The 20627-nt window shown below is 41.5% G+C and overlaps 1 protein-coding gene across 2 annotated transcripts in view; it reads right to left on the reverse strand.

Moving 5' to 3' along the window:
• The window catches only part of TTF2 (transcription termination factor 2), a 53673-nt gene extending 36938 nt beyond the window's left edge, over window positions 1–16735 (reverse strand). Inside the window, exons 1-4 of one of the 2 annotated variants that reach the window (XM_027535773.1) lie at window positions 16638–16735; window positions 16449–16551; window positions 14509–14595; window positions 304–370 (exon numbers count right to left, since the gene is read on the reverse strand). In XM_027535773.1, coding sequence (XP_027391574.1) covers window positions 304–370; window positions 14509–14595; window positions 16449–16551; window positions 16638–16665 — 285 coding nt within the window. In that variant the 5' untranslated portion in view covers window positions 16666–16735. Of the gene's footprint in view, window positions 1–303; window positions 371–14508; window positions 14596–16448; window positions 16552–16630 lie in introns of both variants that reach the window. The other variant, XM_027535775.1, reaches the window with a different exon arrangement.
• Window positions 16736–20627: the final 3892 nt, after the last annotated feature.

The raw sequence follows: 20627 nt of genomic DNA on the forward strand, positions 1-20627 counted from the left end.
ATAGAATGGACAGATGTTTATGTATGACTGAGTCCCTTCGCTGTTCACCTACAACTACCACAACATTGTTTGTTAACTGGTTATATTCCAATATAAAATTAAAAGTAAAAAAAAAAAAGATCCATAGTCCTTTGAATTAAGAGTCCCAACAGGGTCTACCTTGCTGAAAGAAGAGAACTGTCTTTCAGAGAAAGTACGATGAAGACCAATCAGTTTACAATGGACTTTAGGGTCTTTTAAGGTGATCCCACAGGTTAAACATCTTTACACAGTCAGATCTGAAAACAGGTGAATAATTCCTACCTGCCATGGGATATTTCCACACCACTGCTTCCCCTCAGCTTTACTTTTAACACATCGGAAGAACAACCTGATAAAGTATAAAACACAAATAATCAAGCTTGTGAAAATCCATTAAAATGAAAGATGAACTTGTTTTTAATTCAAGAAACCCTTTTATAATTATTTGATAACAGCTTTGAAAGGTCACTTGAAACCAATTACTCTTTTTTTTACTTTACAACATTGTATTGGTTTTACCATACATCAACATGCATCCACCATGGGTGTACACGTGTTCCCCATCCTGAAGCCCCCTCCCACCTCCCTCCCCATACCATCCCTCTGGGTCATCCCAGTGCACCAGCCCCAAGCGTTCTGTATCCTGCATTGAACCTGGACTGGCGATTTGTTTCTTAAATGATATTATACATGTTTTACTGCAATTCTCCCAAATCATCCCCCCACCTCTCCCAGAGAGTCCAAAAGACTGTTCTATACATCAGTGTCTCTTTTGCTGTCTCGCATACAGGATTGTCATTACCATCTTTCTAAAGTCCATATATATGCGTTAGTATACTGGATTGGTGTTTTTCTTTCTGGCTTACTTCACTCTGTATAATAGGCTAAAGAGACACCTGTACCCCAATGTTCATCGCAGCACTGTTTATAATAGCCAGGACATGGAAGCAACCTAGATGTCCATCAGCAGATGAATGGATAAGAAAGCTGTGGTACCTATACACAATGGAGTATTACTCAGCCATTAAAAAGAATACATTTGAATCAGTTCTAATGAGGTGGATGAACCTGGAAACCAATTACTCTTACATGTACTACATTTAAAAATTCTTTACTACATAGGATATTTACAAGACCTGAGAAGTGAAAGAATACAGATGTCATAGTAACCAGAGGGTATTCATAAATTTATTCTTTTAACTCTACAGAATGACTGACATGGGAACACTGATCCACAAGGGCTGCTAAAATCAGAAAAAAGGAGATAACCAGACATTATGTGTCCCTAATGAGAAGCCACAATACTTCCTATAAAGTAAAAAAAAAAAAAAAAAAAACACACACACACAAACAAAAAACCAAGCCAAATCAAAACAAAGATTTCCCAGGTCATCCAATGGTTAAGACTGTGTACTTCCTCTGCAGGGGGCCTGGGCTCCATCCCTGGTCTGGGAACTAAGACCCCACAAAACCTATAGTGGCATGGCCAAGAAAAGAAAACTAAGACAAAAACGAACCTGAATCTGGTCAAACCCCTGGATCCAATTAACAATTTACAGGAAATGCAAACAGACGAACACATAAAACTAGACCAGGGGATGTAATCTGCAAACTCTTAACAGTGGGAAATGCTATAAGACAAACAACTTGATTTCTTCAACAAGTAAATCACAAGGGAGAAGAAAAAGACTGGGGGGACCTATTTAAGAGACTTAAAAAAATATATCAATTAACTGCGATCTATAAACCTTATTAGAATCCTGACTTAAGCAAACAAGCAAAACTACCAAAAATAAACTATTTATAATATTTATGAATCTTCTGGAAATCTGTACGCCAACTGGTTAAGAAAACAAAATAACAGTCAGGATTTTTTACAGCTACACACTGAAATATTTACAGAAGAAATGACATTATGTGGAATCTGGCTCCAAACATGGAGGAGCTGGTGGGTAGAGTGCAAGGATATAGATGCAACAAGATTTGCCATGAGTGTGCCTGCTGAAGCTCACCTGCAGTAGTTCTATCCTGTCTACTTTTGTATATGTTTCCAATCTTTCATTAAAAAAAAAAAAGACTGACTACAGGCCTGCATCCCAGGGCAAGGCAGTCCCTGCTCACACGAACACTACCTATATTCCAGCTATGCAAAAATGGCTGTGCTGTCCCGAGCGCAAACTAAGCCACACACTCTCCATCCTACTGGACTTTGCACGTGTACCACTCTCCATCCAAAGAGTGTCCTCCTTATCCCTATTTGCCCACCATTACCCCATCGCCAGCTGTCAGTCCCACAGGTCCCTCCACACCCAGTTCAAGACATACCACCTTTGCATGCTCTCTGCCCTGTTCACTGTACTGCTTCTGGATTTTTGTTGTATATAGTTGTATTATGCTTAAATCTGCCTGTCAGCAACTAGAATGTGATAACTCTCTCTTTATCCCTAAGCCTCGATGTTTGTACATAATAGTTAAGTATTGTTGAATTAAACAGAACCAACTGAATTCTTCCTTACCCCAAATAACTCCTCAAAAACATTTAATCAGTTAAACAAGAGCCTTTGACATATGTATTCCATTTAACTGTTTAAATAGGTAAAATGCTCAACCAAAAAGCATAGAACGACAGTGAAAAGCACCTCCTCTCCATCTGTTCAGTTCACATCCCTCCCAAGTAACCATTTCTCTTAGTTTTTGGCTTGCCTTTCCAGAGATGGCTTTAATGAATATTCAGGTCAATGTATTTTCTTTATTTCTTCCTTATTTACTCAACTGGGTAGCATAGTATGCTGTGCTGTGCTTAGTCACTCAGTTGTATCCGACTCTTTGCAACCCCATGGGCTGTAGCCCCCCAGGCTCCTCTGTTCTTGGGGATTCTCCAGGCAAGAATACTGGAGTGGGTTGCCATGCCCTCCTCCAGAGCATCTTCCCAACCCAGGGATAGAACCCAGGTCTTCCACATTGAGGGTGGATTCTTTACTGTTTGAGCCACCAGGGAAGCCCAAGAATACTTGAGTGGGTAGCCTATCTCTTCTCCAGGGGATCTTCCAGACCCAGGAATCAAACTGGAGTCTCCTGCACTGCAGGCGGATTCTTTACCAGTTGAGCTACCAGGGAAGCCCAGGTAGCATAATATACATACTACTAAATATCTTGCTTGTTTTTTTTTTAAATAAACTGAACAATATGTCTTGGAGATTTTTCTATAAAAACATATACATAAAGGACTTCCTTATGTGTACAAATTTTCTACAATTGCACAGTTTTTTACACAGCAGCAGTTTTCCATTATAAGGATGTTCCATTATTTATTTAACCAGACCCCTCTGGTTATTTCCAATCCTTTATTATTAAAAACAATATCACAATGAATAACCTTCTGCATATGTCATTTAACATGTGTTTTAATATATCCATTGGGAAACTCTCTATATTTCATGCTGTATATTAGAGCCTTCTCCGTTTTTCTTCATCAATTAGCTTCTAGATTTTATTTATTAGCTCACTTTTTTTTCCTTTCTACCTCATTAAGTTCAATTTTACCTGCATTAATTCCTTCTTTCTGTTTTCTTTCTGTTTAATTTGTTGCCCTTTTTCTAACTTCTTAAATTAGTACTGTGACACACAACATAAGGGCTTCACTGGTGGCTCAGCGGCAAAGAATTCAACTGCCAATGCAGGAGATGTGGGTTTGATCCCTGTGTTGGGAAGATTCCTTGAAGAAGGAAATGGCATCTCAATCCAGGATTCTTGCCTGAGAAATCCCAGGGAGAGAGGAGCCTGGGGGGCTACACTCCACGGTCACAGAGTCGAATACAACTTAGCGACTAAATAACAAATATAACACAAATCACAACAGTCTGAGTCCTAACTCAAAATGAATCCTGAGCAGATCACAACCCCTCAATGCCATTACTTCACTTGGATGTAAAAGCAAAAATACCAAGCTCCAAATTGGCAAGTGTTTTATAAGAGTGAGAAAGAAGACATGGACTTTCCTAGTGGTGCAGATGATAAGAATCCACCTGCCAAGGCCGGGACACGGGTTTGATCGCTGGTCCGGAAGGTTCCACATGGCACAGAGCAATCAGGCCCGTGCACCACAACCACTGAGCCTGCATGCTCTAGGGCCCACAAGCCACGACCACTGAGCCTGCATCCTGCAACCACTGACATCTGTGCACCTCGATTCTGTGCTCCACAACAGAAGAAGACCCCACACTGAGAAGCCCACACACAGCCTCAGAGAGCAGCCCCCACTCTCCACAGCTAGAGAAAGCCCATGCAGACAACAAAGGATCCAATGCAACCAAAAAAAAACAAATAAAATTACTTTTAAAAAAGAAGAAAGAACCAGCTCCTATCATACAAACTCATAATTTTCTCATTCAAGTTCACAATAAAAAACCTGTTTTGGTATCTTTAATTTGTTCTTACTGCAATAAGAAAATTTAGTTCTGAAAATTCCTGAAATGCCTTGATTGCAAAAAACTCAAAGGCTACTATTAGGGAGTACTGCTGCTGCTGCTGCTAAGTTGCTTCAGTTGTGTCCGACTCTGTGCAACCCCAGAGACGGCAGCCCACCATGCTCCCCCATCCCTGGGATTCTCCAGGCAAGAACACTGGAGTGGGTTGCCATTTCCTTCTCCAGTGCATGAAAGTGAAAAGTGAAAGGGAAGTCGCTCAGTCGTGTCCGACTCCTAGCGACCCCATGGACTGCAGCCTACCAGGCTCCTCTGCCCATGGGATTTTCCAGGCAAGAGTACTGAAGTGGGTTGCCATTGCCTTCTCTGATTAGGGAATACTACTTATGAAAACAAGTCAAGAACAAATTCTTGCTGTTGAAAGTGTATCAAGTACCTGAAACCTTAACTGAAAGAATATTTTATAAATAGCATGTATTTTAAAGCCCAAACTTCATAGACTGTCAGAGAAGGGCAAGATTTGGAGAAAGAGGGAAGTAAACAACACACAATGAGCATCAATTATGTGCTAGGCATGCTGCAAAAACTGTTTCTGCTTGCATTTTTATTAAAAACAATCTAGATGAGCTTCTCTGTTTTTAGGATAAAAGTTTGTCAAGTTTATTAAATTGTAAATCAATAGAGAAAGCGGTGGAAATACCTTGTCATAGAGAAAGCAAACACTGAGTCCACTATGAAAAAGAGCATAATTTCTACAGTATATTCACTAATTATTTTCCAAGGCATAGGTTATGAACAAGAAAAATGAAGAAACCAGACAGGTGTCATTCAAGGCCAAGTTCAAGTCTCAATTCCTCCACTTTCTCAGTAAGCTTCATCAGCCTTAATCTCTTACTGTTGGTTTTACAGTCAGAGAAACATCTGGCATTCGGACACATACAATTTAGCACTCTAACATGCAGATCAGACTGCTCACCAACTTTTCTGTGTCTAACTCTTAGCCCAATTGTGTCTTAGGGCCCTTAGAAATACAGATTCACTTCTCCACATGGAGCAATGGAAAAACATAAAGCTGGATTTCTACCTCACCTTTTACACAAAAATTCAAGATGGAACAAAAATGTCTAGAATAAAACTGTAAATGTTCTAGGGGAAAAAAAAACAGAGATGAATATTTTGGCAATCCTAAAGTAAAAAGGGAATGACAAAATCCTGTGGCTGAGAGATAAAGGATTTAGTAATTTGACTACATGGAAGTATTAAATGTCCATACAGTAAAAATACCATAGGCAAAATTGCAAGACCAAAGGCAACCTGGGGAAAGAACCGCTGCACACATTATAAAGGGTTAATATCCCCTCCAAGGGCTTCCCAGGTGTCCCAGTGAGCCTGCCAAGGCAGGAGATGCTGGTTCAATCCCTGGGTCAGGAAGATCCCCTGGAGAAGGAAAGGGCAACCCACTCCAGTATTCTTGCCTGGAAAATCCCACGGACAGAAGAGTGGGGCGGGGCTACAGCCCCTGGGGCCACAAACAGTCGGACACAACTGAGTGAGTGAGCACACACACATAATAACATTTCTGTACAAGGATCGCTTCTGTGGTACAGCCAGTGCATGATACTCCACAGTACCTAGTCACAGCACCGGCTTTGTTGAGTGGGATCTTTATGGGTTGCTGGAGCCCGAGGTCCTTCTGCATGTGTCTGCCTCAAGTCCCAGTGCCTCTCTGTCATCAGCCTAGCTAATAATCATTGGGTTAAATAATCTGCAGCCCAATTTTACCCAGTAATCAACCGACCACAAAAGGGGTGTCCTAGATGTGCGCAGATTCATATGCTATTAAAAATGAAGCATTTTGGGGACCTCTCTGGTGGTACAGTGGGTAGGAATCTGCCTACCAATGCAGGGGTCGTGGGTTCCATCCCTGGTCTGGGAAAATCCCACATGCCTTGAAGCAACCAAGCAGGTGAGCCACAACTACTGAGCCTATTTGCTACAACTACTGAAGCCCGCGTGCCTAGAGCCTTTGCTCGACAATGTGAGAAGTCATTGCAATGAGAAGCCTGGACACTGCAACGAAGAGTAGCCCCTGCTCTCCACAACTAGAGAAAGCCCCTGCACAGCAATGAAGACCCAGTGAAGCCAAAAAAAAAAAAAAAAAACCTCTTAAAAAAAAGCAAAAACATAAAAGTATTTTGAACATCCCAGTACAACCAGTTATTTAAAGAACTAAAACCTGTTTTACCAATCTATAAACGAAGAATATTACCATCTGTTTGGATCCTTGAGAATAAAAAAAAGAGAGAGGGAAGAGAGAGAACAGGAACTCAGGAGCTTGACGACCATATCCAACATCTGTATATCAACATGTGCCACATCATTCATGTCAAGGCAGGAGCTCTTCTCTCTGGTTTTACTGAGCAACAATTATAGTTTTCTTTAATGCCCAACAACAGGGTCATGGCTGAAGGGCCGGTCAAATGCTGATGAGTGGTACCATCTGGTGTTTAGTAAGAGAACTACACAAAAAAGTAGCTTCATGCCAAGGTAGGAAAAATGGGCACCTTAGTGCTACTTTGGTTTACACCTCCCCTCCAATAACCTGCTACACCTGTCTTCTAGCTAGGTTAACCATTAAATGTAACAGTACTAATTCAAGGATATAAAGTCCTTTAAGTTCTTGAAAAGAAAACCCAATTCTGGGGAAGAAAAGCTTGTGCTACCTGATGTCTTTCTCCAGAGTGCAGGGATTCTGGCTAAATGCTTTACTGTCTACTAAGGAAGTCACCATCCATAGATACATTACCTATTTCTTTTTTAAATTTTCAGCCTATACCACCTATCAGGGTATACCTATTGGATTTTTTGCTGTTCGTTTTTTGTTTTTTTGCTTTGTTGTTAATTTGTTGTGTGCTGTAGAACTGTTTTTTATTTGTGCAAAAACAATCTTTTGAAAGCTCTAGAAAGTACCTCTTAATAAGTGTTCTAGACTTGAGCTAAAAGAAATGCATTCAAGCATTCTTTTTCTATTTTTAAAATAATGAGCACCTCAGCCTCGTCTACCTTGTGTGAAGAGTGATAGAGACAAGTTTTCAAGATTCTATCCTCAGCCTAGACCTCTCTTTGGAGCTGCCCACTCACTTTTCCAGCCTGCTTCATGTGTACATAAGACACAATGAGTCCAAAGCTGTATGTGTCAGCCATCCTCTACTGACGTCAACTTTCCTTCCTTGTTTTGCAGCTGAAACTCCAGTACTTTGGCCACCTCATGCGAAGAGTTGACTCATTGGAAAAGACTCTGATGCTGGGAGGGATTGGGGGCAGGAGGAGAAGGGGAGGAAAGAGGATGAGATGGCTGGATGGCATCACTGACTCAATGGACGTGAGTCTGAGTGAACTCTGGGAGTTGGTGATGGACAGAGAGGCCTGGCATGCTGCGATTCATGGGGTCACAAAGAGTCGGACATGACTGAGCGACTGAACTGAACTGAAACTCATCCAACCAGGAAACCATTTCCTGAGCACTGACCATGTGCTAAACACCAAACGAAGTGATCACAGACATGACTGCACTGACCCTCACAGCCCAGGGAATCCAGTGCTACCATGACCGCTATCCCAGCTGAGTAAATGGAGGAAAGAACATGCTTAACCACCGGGAAACATGTTGTATCAATTCTCTTTCAGCAAGTGTTCTCCAGTCTGTGTGTGTGTGTTAGTCGCTGAGTCGTGTCTGACTCTTCTCCACCCCATGGACTGTGGCCTGCCAGACTCTTTTGTCCATGGAATTCTCCAGGCAAGAATACTGGAATGGGTAGCCATTCCTTTCTCCAGGAGATCTTCCTAATCCAGGGATCAAACCCAGGTCTCCTGCACTGTAAGCAGATTCTTTACTGTCTGATCCACTGGCCTAAGCACACCCAACTCTACTGCCTGGGCTTCAATCCAAGTTCATCTTTCACTTAGAGAAAGTGGGTGTGCCTGGAGTTGGTCAGATCTAGGCTCAAATCCCAGGGGCTTCCCTGGTGGCTCTGTGGCAAAGAATCTGCCTGCCAATGCAGGAGACGTAGGTTCAATCCCTGGGTTGGGAAGGTCCCCTAGAGAAGAAACTAGAAACCCACTCCAGTGTTCTTGCCTGGGAATTCCCATAGACAGGGAAGCCTGGTGGGCTACATTCCATGGGGTCACAAAACAATCAGACACAACTTAGCACCTAAATAACAACAACTGCTACTGCTAAGTCACTTCAGTTGTGTCCGACTCTGTGCGACCCCGTAGACAGTAGCCCACCAGGCTCCCCTGTCCCTGGGATTCTCCAGGCAAGAACACTGGAGTGGGTTGCCATTTCCTTCTCCAGTGCATGAAAGTGAAAAGTGAAAGTGAAGTCGCTCAGTCGTGTCCGACTCTTAGCGACCCCATGGACTGCAGCCTACCAGGCTCCTCCATCCATGGGATTTTCCAGGCAAGAGTACTGGAGTAGGGTGCCATTGCCTTCTCCAATAACAACAACAAGGCTCAAATCCCAGCCATGCCACATTATAATGCTGGGACCTCAAATTCCTTTTCTGACCTCTCTAAATGTTTCCTCATCTGTCTATAAAACAGGGATACTGAAACCTATCACAGTAGATTCTATGAAGAGGTCATGAACATGCCATGTAGTAGGCACTCTATAGCCCCAAATAGTTCAGTGGGCTCCTTGCCTCCACTGCCATCACTTCCTAATCTAACTTCCATAGTTCTTCTTTTGATGCAAATTGAATAAAAAATTCTTTAGCATCTTCCTACCACATAGAACAGTATTTCTGTATGATCCAGGGCCCCCAGTAGTATGTAAAGGAGATTGTTTTAAATTCAGGCACTAAAGGCTTACTGGCTCCACTGTACTAGCAGGAAACAACAGAAAAGTGAAATTTTTAAAAATTCCACTTATAAAGACCTCTCTGGTGGCGCAGTGGATAAGAATCCGCCTGCCAATGCAGGGGACACAGTTTGGATCCCTGGTTCAGGAAGATCGCATATGTGTGGAGCAACTAAGCTGGTGAGCCCCAACTACTGGGCCAGTGCTCTAGAGCCCACAAGCTGCAACTACTTAGCCCGCATGCTACAACTGCTGAAGCCTGAGAGCCTAGAGCCTGTGCTCTGCAACAAGTGAAGCCGCAGCAATGAGAAGCCCGCACACTGCAACCAAGAGTGGCCCTCACTCACCAAAACCAGAGAAAGCCTGTGCAAAGCAACAAAGACCCAGCACAGCCAAAAATAAGTAAATAAATGATTTTTTTAAAAATTCCATTCATAATAAGAGTGTCACGTATTGCTGAAGCCTGGCTTGGAGAATTTTGAGCATTACTTTACTAGCATGTGAGATGAGTGTAATTGTGCGGTAGTTTGAGCATTCTTTGGCATTGCCTTTCTTTGGGATTGGAATGAAACCTGACCTTTTCCAGTCCTGTGGCCACTGCTGAGTTTTCCAGATTTGCTGGCATATTGACTGCAGCACTTTCACAGCATCATCTTTCAGGATTTGAAATAGCTCAACTGGAATTCCATCACCTCCACTAGCTTTGTTCATAGTGATGCTTTCTAAGGCCCACTTGACTTCACATTCCAGGATGTCTGGCTCTAGGTGAGTGATCACACCATCGTGATTATCTGGATCGTGAAGATCTTTTTTGTACAGTTCTTCTGTGTATTCCTGCCACCTCTTCTTAATATCTTCTGCTTCTGTTATGTCCATACCATTTCTGTCCTTTATCGAGCCCATCTTTGCATGAAATGTTCCCTTGGTATCTCTAATTTTCTTGAAGAGACCTCTAGTCTTTCCCATTCTGTTGTTTTCCTCTATTTTTTTGCATTGATCGCCGAGGAAGGCTTTCTTATCTCTTCTTACTATTCTTTGGAACTCTGCATTTAGATGCTTATATCTTTCCTTTTCTCCTTTGCTTTTCGCTTCTCTTCTTTTCACAGCTATTTGTAAGGCCTCCTCAGACAGCCATTTTGCTTTTTTGCATTTCTTTTCCATGGGGATGGTTTTAATCCCTGTCTCCTGTACAATGTCACGAACCTCCACCCATAGTTCATCAGGCACTCTATCTATCAGATCTAGTCCCTTAAATCTATTTCTCACTTCCACTGTATAATCATAAGGGATGAGGATATTCAAGCTGGTTTTAGAAAAGGCAGAAGAATCAGAGATCAAATTGCCAACATCCGCTGGATCATCGAAAAAGCAAGAGAGTTCCAGAAAAACATCTATTTCTGCTTTATTGACTATGCCAAAGCCTTTGACTGTGTGGATCACAATAAAATGTGGAAAATTCTGAAAGAGATGGGAATACCAGACCACCTGACCTGCCTCTTGAGAAACCTATATGCAGGTCAGGAAGAAACAGTTAGAACTGGACATGGAACAACAGACTGGTTCCAAATAGGAAAAGGAGTACGTCAAGGCTGTATATTGTCACCCTGCTTATTTAACTTATATGCAGAGTACATCATGAGAAATGCTGGGCTGGAAGAAGCACAAGCTGGAATCAAGATTGCCGGGAGAAATATCAATAACCTCAGATATGCAGATGACACCACCCTTATGGCAGAAAGTGAAGAGGAACTCAAAAGCCTCTTGATGAAAATGAAAGTGGAGAGTGAAAAAGTTGGCTTAAAGCTCAACATTCAGAAGACAAAGATCATGGCATCTGGTCCCATCACTTCATGGGAAACAGATGGGGAAACAGTGTAAACAGTGTCAGACTTTATTTTTGGGGGCTCCAAAATCACTGCAGATGGTGACTGCAGCCATGAAATTAAAAGACGCTTACTCCTTGGAAGAAAAGTTATGACCAACCTAGATAGCATATTCAAAAGCAGAGACATTACTTTGCCAACAGAGGTCTGTCTAGTCAAGGCTATGGTTTTTCCTGTGGTCATGTATGGATGTGAGAGTTGGACTGTGAAGAAGGCTGAGCGCCGAAGAATTGATGCTTTTGAACTGTGGTGTTGGAGAAGACTCTTGAGAGTCCCTTGGACTGAAAGGAGATCCAACCAGTCCATTCTAAAGGAGATCAGCTCTGGGATTTCTTTGGAAGGAATGATGCTAAAGCTGAAACTCTAGTACTTTGGCCACCTCATGTGGAGAGTTGACTTATTGGAAAAGACTGATGCTGGGAGGGATTGGGGGCAGGAGGAGAAGGGGACGACAGAGGATGAGATGGCTGGATGGCATCACTGACTCGATGGACGTGAGTCTGAGTGAACTCCGGGAGCTGGTGATGGACAGGGAGGCCTGGCGTGCTGTGATTCATGGGGTCGCAAAGAGTCGGACATGACTGAGCAACTGAACTGAACTGAATAAGAGTGTCAAGAAACATAAACACTGAGGACTAAATTTCACCAAAAGGGTATATAGCACTCTATAATCAGAACTATTCCACAATGCTAAAAGAAATTTTAAATGTCATAAATAAATATACCATGTTAATGGACTGGAAGATCAAGATTAATATCAGTTCTCCCTACACTGATCTATACAGATTCAACAGAATCCCAACGAAGTTTTCCGAGGAAACTGTAAAAGATGATTCTACATTTTATATGGAAATGTAAAGGACCCAGAATAGCAAATCTTGAAAAGGAAAGTTGGAAGACTGACAGGATCTTATCTGATCATGTCAGGATAGGCGAAAAGATCAATGGAAGAGATTAGCAAGTCCAGAAACAGATCCACACATGGTGGTCAATCAATTTTTCACAAAGTTGCCAAGTGTTTCCATGGGAAACATTCAAAAAATGGTGCTGAAACAATTGGATAGTATTCATTCAATACCACATGAAAAAATAAATGACCTTCTATCTCATAAGGTATGTCAAATTAATCTGAGGTAGGCCACAGAGAGATAGTGAAAGACAGAAAAGCCTGGTGTGCTGCAGTCCATGGGCTTGCAGAGCTGGACTAGACTGAGCAACTGAACAACAACAAAAGGCGTAGACTAAACAAAAAAGTCATCAAAAAAAATAAAGAAAACAACTATAAAACTTCTGAAAGAAACCACTGAAGAACTTTATGATCTTGAGATAGGCAAAGATTTCCCACAGAAGACAAAAAGCACAAATCATAAAAAAATGATAGGTTGGATTTCATAAAATGAAAAGTTTCTACTCTTCAAAAGACAGTCAAGAAAACCAAAGCCACAGACTGGGAGAAAATATACACAATATATATATATCTGCCAAAGGACCTGTGCAGAGAATACATAAGGCACTGTTCCAACTCAGTAACAAACAACAATACAATTTTAAAGATAGAGAAAATCCCCCAAAGTTACACTGTATGATTCCATGTATGTAACATTTTGAAATGACAACATTTTAGAGCTAGAGATCCAGTTCATGGCTGCCAGGAGTGTACAGAGGGAAATAAGAGGAAGGTGGGTATAGTTACAACAGGGCAACAAGAAGGATCCTCTGGTAAAGGAACTGCTCAATATCTTGACTGTTGTTGTAAATACACAAAAGGTGGCTCAGTTGGTAAAGAATCTGCCTGCAATGCAGGAGATCTAGGTTCAATCCCTGGGTTGGGAAGATCCCTAGAGAAGGGAATGGCAACCCACTCCAGTGTTCTTGCCTGGAGAATCCCACAGACAGAGGAACTTGGCAGGTTACAGTCCATGAGGTCACAAAGTGTCAGAGATGATGCGGCAACTAAGCATGCATGCATGCACACATGATAAAGTTGCAGAGAACTAAATGCATAAATGTGTACCTACTGTTAGGTAGAGTCTGCAGAGGATCTCCTTGTACTATTTCCTGAACTGCCTGTGAATCTATAATTACCTCAATAAAAATTTCAATTAAAAATGAGCAAAATTTTAAACAGACACTTCATCAAAGATACACAGAAATAGCAAAAAACTACATGAAACAAAATGGCTTTCATAAATGGTATTTAAAATGGTATTCTGGGCAATAATGAAGACTGAATTACTGATAGATACAACTACATGGACAAATCTCTATAGACACTGTTACATAAAAGAAGCCAGATACAAAAGAATACGTGCAGTATGAATTGAAACAGTGATCAGCTATGATAGGTGGGGGGATTATCTAGATGGGATCCAATGGCACTTAATGGGGTAATGCAAATAAATATTCTATATTTTGACTGGGATCTTGGTTTTAAGGATGGGTATATACCTTTCTTAAAACTCAATCAGAAAACAAACAAAACTCAACTAGTTGAACACTTAAGAACTGTGCATTTTACTGCATGCATAACTCAGTAAAGGAATATAGTAGTACAGGCAGTTTTCAGTTATATAAAATTGTGAGGATGGTACTTGAGTGCCTATATTTGGGTGGGTGGGGGGGGGGGAATCAATCTAGAATATATAAATTTCAAACTGTCATATAAAGACCATTACATATAAATGTCATATAAAGACCACTATATATGGCCCCTGACTTCCTGGCCAGTCTTATCTTCTGAATTCTCCACTTAAATATATGCTAAACGACCACTGAACAGAGTTTCCCCGATGGCTCAGTGGTAAAGAATCTGCCTGCCAATGCCAGGGACGTGGGTTTGATCCCTGGGTGGAGAAGATCCGCTAGAGAAGGAAATAGCAACCCACTCCAGTATTCTTGCCTGGGAAATCCCATGGACAGAGGAGCCTGGTGGGCTACAGTCCATGGGGTCGCAAAGAGTCGGACACAACTGAGCAACTAACTTTCACTTTCGTTCTACTACCAGAATGAGAAAGTTGACAAGCAAGTGCAGATTAATGACTGTTGGTGAGCTGATGTTATTTGCTACTTGAAAGCTGGAGAGGGAGGGAGGTGAAGCAGTTTATCCAGAAATTAACCAGAGGTCAGGCTTCTCACATCAACAAGTAGCTCAGAAGTTAGGAAGTGCCAGTCCAGAAGATATTCAATACATACAGAAATACCATTTGTTTTTTACTGACTTTTAAAGACTAGTCAATCCTAGGAAAACACCTGACCATAACCCTTCCAGGCAAAGGAAAACAAAAACAAATACAGTTAGCTGTTCCTTTTGGACACTTACCTGTATTCTTTCTTGCCCTGTGATAGAGACAGACCCTGAAGCTCTACCACAAAGTCCTCATGCAATAAACAGTGAGAAACAGGAATGCTAGAAGAAAAATTTAAAAATGGAAATTTGCGTTTTAGGAGGCAAAGAATAGAGGTCAATATCCTAAAATGAAATCTAAAATATATTTTAAACATAAGGGCCCATGTATAATCTCTACTGGGTTTGTAAATCCCACATACTTTCTTGTCCATGTGCATTCCTCTGGGGAAAGGGCCCATCTTTTCATCTTTTTTCATGCCCCCAAAGAAAGTATGACAATAAACATACCTATCTTTTTCCTAAGGACTCAAGTTTAAAATGATATTGTGCTATGTACCACTATCCTGTAAATTTTTCCCAGGTTCTCCTACCATCCTTCTCCCTCTAATAACCTGCTGGCTGTCACTATCAACATGAGGACTCTGGCAACACATTCTACTAATTACACTTCATGCTTGATTGGCCTAAGTTTAACTCCTCCCTTCCAACTTCTTAATAGGAAAGAAATAATGTATAATATTTGAGAGTGAAAATCCAAAGTACTCTCATATGACCTGTGGTATTTTCCTTCTCTTTGCTTATAATCTGGTTATCAGACATATTCTAAATGGGTCAAATTATCAAATAACCATCTTTGAGTCAAATATTATTATACTAGTTTGTATAGCAATATGTTCTCATAAATGGTACTTTACATAAGGGCATTTTCCTTCTCATTTAAAACCAAATCTTATGCTTCCATTAATATTTAATTTCTACAAATCTGAATGTGCTTTCATGTCTCATGCAACTTGAGCTAGGTATTGAACCTAAGAAGCTCCATATACATATTAGAAACTAAACAGTAAACCCTGACATAATGATGTTTATAGCTTGAGTAATCTGGTCCCTTCTATCTTAAGATTTAACACTAATTTAAATAAAGTCATTTTGTATTTAAATGGATCCCAGTAATTTCTTTCAAATGAAAAAACAACTTATTAGAAGACTAAGAAAATACTTCCTCTAAAAAATTTATTTTCTAAATCTGAAAAAAGGTAAAAATCTTCCACTTAAGTTTCAAAGTGTAACAAAAACACAAATCATCTAAATCATTTGGGGAAAACATGAGAAGCTAATATATGTATTGAAAAAAAATACTTTATTGATATCCATGGTGTCTTACACATGTAGAAAATGCCTTTTCTAAACCAAGTTCAGTAGAAAGCAGGAAAAAATGCATAATTTTGTGATAGTCTAAAATTTCACATAGAAACTGTGGACACCAGGTACTATGAAATACTAACAACACTTATGAGAACAGTATTTTCTCACTTCAAAGAAGATGCTTATTATTTCTCGGTCGCAGCTTTTAATTTTGTAAAAACTAGAGTGCTGAATCAGATTACTTACGTCTTTTCAGCTTTAATCCCTAATTTGTTTTTTTCGAGTATCAAACTCACCACTTAAATGCAAAGAATCCTGTTTTTAAAGGGTCCCGTTAATCTAACTACCAGGGTGTTTTAACCTCAAACATTTGGCAACCAATTCGGCCTAAGACTAGTGTAAAGCTGGAGCCAATTATTTTCTGCCATGTCTGCACGTTCTCAATTATAAACGGGATGGGAGTAATGTCCAGGCCAGTGAACCCAGAACTGAAAAGGTCCAGAAGGATCCAGACGTAGCCAATCCTCCAGATTACAAGTGAGAGCCCTGGCGGCCCAGAGAGGGAAAGTAAACAGCCATGGGTCACATAGCAAGCAGTAGTGGAGCGTGTCCCTAACATATCGGGGATTACCAACTACTTCAAGGGCCCTGGCTCTGCAGACCAGGAGTCCCAGCTCTCCTAGTCCTTTTGGGCAGCGGGGGGCCGCCGACTCCTCCTGAGTGGCCACGCGAAGACCCAGGGAATTGTGCCTAGCTCGGAGACCTACTCGGTGGCCCGCACAAAGTTGCATGTGTCCGCCCGGCACACGTAGAAGCTCTTTCCTTTATTCGGGCCTTCTCGGACGCCGGTCTTCAGGAGACATAAAGTCCCTAAGGAGAGAAGGTCGACAACGATTACACCACGATAGGCTGGCAGACCCCTTGGACCCTTGGACCCTTGGACCCTGACCTCCTACCATGCTCCGGGCACCTAACTACTTCCATCTCACTCCAGCTTTTGTCTTCTCCGAAGCCACCGCCTCTCCCAACGGCTGCTTCCGCCTTTTTCTCCGCCCTCCTCATTCAGGAACCAATCGTCACCCACCTCCTCCACTCTTAATCCCCCATAATTCACCGCCGCGGCCTTAGCCACACCCACCCTAACTACTATCAGCCAATCAGACGGGAAATGTGCTCACCTCCAACCAAACACGGCCGCCCTGAGATTCGCGGCGCGCCGAAATCAAAAATGGGGCGGGGGAAACCTGGTCTTTGGCCGGTGGGGCGTGGCTGAAACTGGAGTGAGTTTTGGAGGCTGGCGGGGCTTTCTGGAGGAGGGAAGCTTTGCGAGGAAGGAACTGGTCGACTCTACCTTGCACGCATTTAAAACCTAGAGGCATCCCTAGAGGAAGAAGGCATTACAGACTGCAGAGAGGAGCTCTACAAAGAAGACTCTCTTCTCCCCGAGGCCGAGAGCGCCTAGAGCTTCGCGGTCTTCGGGATGCCAGCCGGGTCCTAGCGCTGGTGGGCGCTCCGCCTCCGCGCTCGATCACTAGGGAGGGGAGTCCCAGAGAAGCCGCCGCCTCAGGAAGAGGCACTGGATTTGCATGTGGAGGCGAAGCGGGGTGCGAGTGATGGCCGTTGGGGCGTCCTTTATAGCTAAGCGGTGAACTGACAAGTCTGTTGTAGAGCGGATATAAAGACTTCTCTAGAACCCACAACACAGTCCTTATCCATACACGTCTGTCTTGACAACCTGGTGGGATGCGCAGCATTTTAAGGACCCCGAGATTCAAAAGTTTGAGTGAGTCCCCCCAGGTCAGAGAATTAGTGAGTTGGCAGTTGGCCGACATTGTTCAGAAAACTGCCTCCTGTGTGTCCTGTATGTTCTCTAGGCACCCAATGTAGGAGACCTGAGTTAGAAATGTCAAAGTGGAAACAACAGGAGGAATGGATCGCCTTTGGTGAAAGGGAGTTTTATACTGTACATTTTGTATTGTCAGACTTTTTCTATTGGTATGCGTTTGTAATATTAAAAATCGAGGATGTAATTAAAAGAAAGGGGACGATTTGAAATCGTAATCAGATCTCTTAGTCAACAAAAAGGGAGGAATAGGAATCAGACATGGCAAGAGAGACGGCTTAATCTTACAACTATTGAGGACCATATGTACAGACATATGGTGTGGCGTGTGTAACTGTATTTACAGAGACAGTAGGACAGGAAAATTGCAAGTTCTAGGAAATCTGAGCTAAATGGTGAATGTAAATGTCGTAGGGAGCCAGAGGACGGGAGACAAACCTGAGAACAAACAATTCTTCTTGTTTATTAAGAATTAAACAATTTCTTAATAAATAGCCTTTTGTATACCCAATGTGGACTAGGTGCTTAGGAAATATACAATCTATTTATCCACATATAAAGTTTAAGACGGCTGTTCTAACCACAAAGAACTTGATCAGTATTTGGAGGAGACTGGTCTAGCACATACTGAACACTTACATAACAGTGTAATAGCATTTGAATGGCATGATGACTGGAGATCCCAGTAAACTCTTAGGATTAAAGATGTGTCTGGAATCAAAGTAGAGTAAGTTTATACATAATTATCCCTTCTGAAACACCTATAGATAAATGTAGAAATAGGAAAGGAGTAAAAAAGCAAATAGAGACAGTTTCATTATACCCAGATTGTAATTCTTGCATTGAGAGATTTCTATTCATATGTTTAATAAATGCTATATTAGGAGAAGTATAACATGAATATTGGATTTACAGGACAAGGGGCATGATAATTTAATTATTTCTTTAAAAATGCCTTTTTGAAACAAGACAAAATCAGGGCCTCTTAAATGTCCCATTAAGGAGGGAACTCTTCCTCTGTCAAGTATTCAAGCTAGTGTCTCAGGTCAAACCCCATGAAAGGGTGCACAGCCAAATCACAGAATGGGGGATTATTTCTCCCATAAATTTGGTCACAGTCCACACTGACTAACACGCATAGAGAATTATACAATATACACTTTTCAAAATATATACATTAGTGTGTGTATATTGTTTATATCCTTAATTAGCCTATAGACTGTTGGAGAGCCCTTTGGACACAATGTGCTTTATGGAGCCTTATTTTGAGTAAAGTTGAGACTTTGAGTTTGTTTTGCTTCAAAACTTGATGTATTCAAAAATGAATGCGTAGGCTAGGTCCTAAAGCTCAGTGGTTTAAATCCACAGGTTAATGAGCCAATAAATTATTTGTCCATGGAGGTGGTCAGACATAACGTATATGATGGAATTGTTCTAAAACTTGGTTGTGGTAATGGCTGCACAACTGTATACATTTCCTAAGACTCAGGGAACTATACACTTTAAATAGGTGAATTCTATGGTGTCTATTCTTCAGTAAAGCTGTTAAAAACAGTGTATAGGCAATACCAAAACATCTGCAAGGAAAAGAAAATCTCGGCTCAATCACCTAAATGTTTCAGCATCCTAAGGGCTCTTTAGTTTTAGATGGTATTAATCCTTAAGCAGACTGGTTCTCTGACCTGTGGAATAAAATCCAGAGTGGTACAAACACACGTTTTAATTCTTGGGAAATAAAGCAGTTGTATATTATCTAGTCAGCATTGTGCTGGGTGGCATATATTAAACATGAAAGGCATCTATAAGATACTGGTGGTGAGGGTATCAGCTAGAAGTCACCCCTTGACTTTCTTGTCACTTCTGGTTTTTCAGTCACTAAGTCATGTACGACTCTCTGTGACCCCATGAACTGCAGCACACCAGACTCCCCTGTCCTTCACTATCTCCTGGAGTTTGCTCTAACTCATGTCCATTGAGTGATGGAAATAATCAGCAATTCTAAGTTTTAAGTTATTTGTAAAATTCACGTTCTATGCAACTGATGCCTCCCAAAATCTTGGCTTTCTCTGCCCACCGAAGCCAAATAAAAAGTATGGAGAGAGCCTTTGGAGGAAATAGAAAGGTGGCTTTAATCCTCAGCATGTAGAGGGGAGACAAAGCAGACTCAAGCCCCCCCTCCATGAGAAATCTGAGGGGTTATATGGATGAAGACTCGCAATCAGTGGTTGGTGATGACCAAAGCTGTTCAAAGGTGTAAGGATCTTTTATTCTTCCTCTTGCATTGTTTCAAAAAAAATGGTCACAGGCTGGTGTCAGGTAGCCTGGTAATTGGGTCCATTGTCTTCTGTGTATTGTACTGTGGCCTTCTTTCTATTAATATAATGCAAAAAGAGAAAAACTACAAGGGATGGTCTCCAAGAGAGTGCTGTAAAGGTGAGCACCAGATATAGGATGTAATTAGCATAGAGTTAAAAGAAGTAAGTGCAGAATGTAGCTCATGCAGCGCTAGAGGGCAGAAAAGCAAACTTAAGTTGTAGACAATAATTAGGAATGGTTACAGTGAAAACTAGGAATGATCAGGCCTGCTCACTGTTCTCTATCTTCTTTGTTCTCAGGAAAGAATAGAAAAACTCATTCCTCTTTTTTCCTTTTCACTGTTTTAAACATTAAGTTGTCCAAATATGCCTCTCCAATTAGCTGATAATCTAAGTTTATTTCGATTTTATATCCTTCTGGGTTTTTGCTCATTGCTTTGGGGTGGGGTGGGAGGGTTAACTAATTTTAAAGAGTAGGTAAAGGATTTTTTGTCCCTGTGAGGCATATTTACTGTAGGGAAACATCACTGTAGCCTACTTCGGCAATATATTTTGAGGAAGTGCTTTTAAAAAAAAATTATTTACTTATTTTTGGCTGTGCTAAGTCTTTGTTGCTTCATGTGGGCTTTCTCTAGTTGCAGCAAGCAGGGGTTACTCTCGAGCTGCAGTGCGCAGGTTTCCCATTGCAGTGGTTTCTCACGGTATGGAGCACAGGCTCAGTAGCTGTGGTTCCTGAGCTCTAAGGCATAGATAGGCTCAGTAGCTGTGACACATGGGTTTAGTTGCTT

The sequence above is a fragment of the Bos indicus x Bos taurus genome, chromosome 3 (genome assembly GCF_003369695.1).
Source record: "Bos indicus x Bos taurus breed Angus x Brahman F1 hybrid chromosome 3, Bos_hybrid_MaternalHap_v2.0, whole genome shotgun sequence".
In the NCBI taxonomy this organism is placed as follows: Eukaryota; Metazoa; Chordata; class Mammalia; order Artiodactyla; family Bovidae; genus Bos; species Bos indicus x Bos taurus.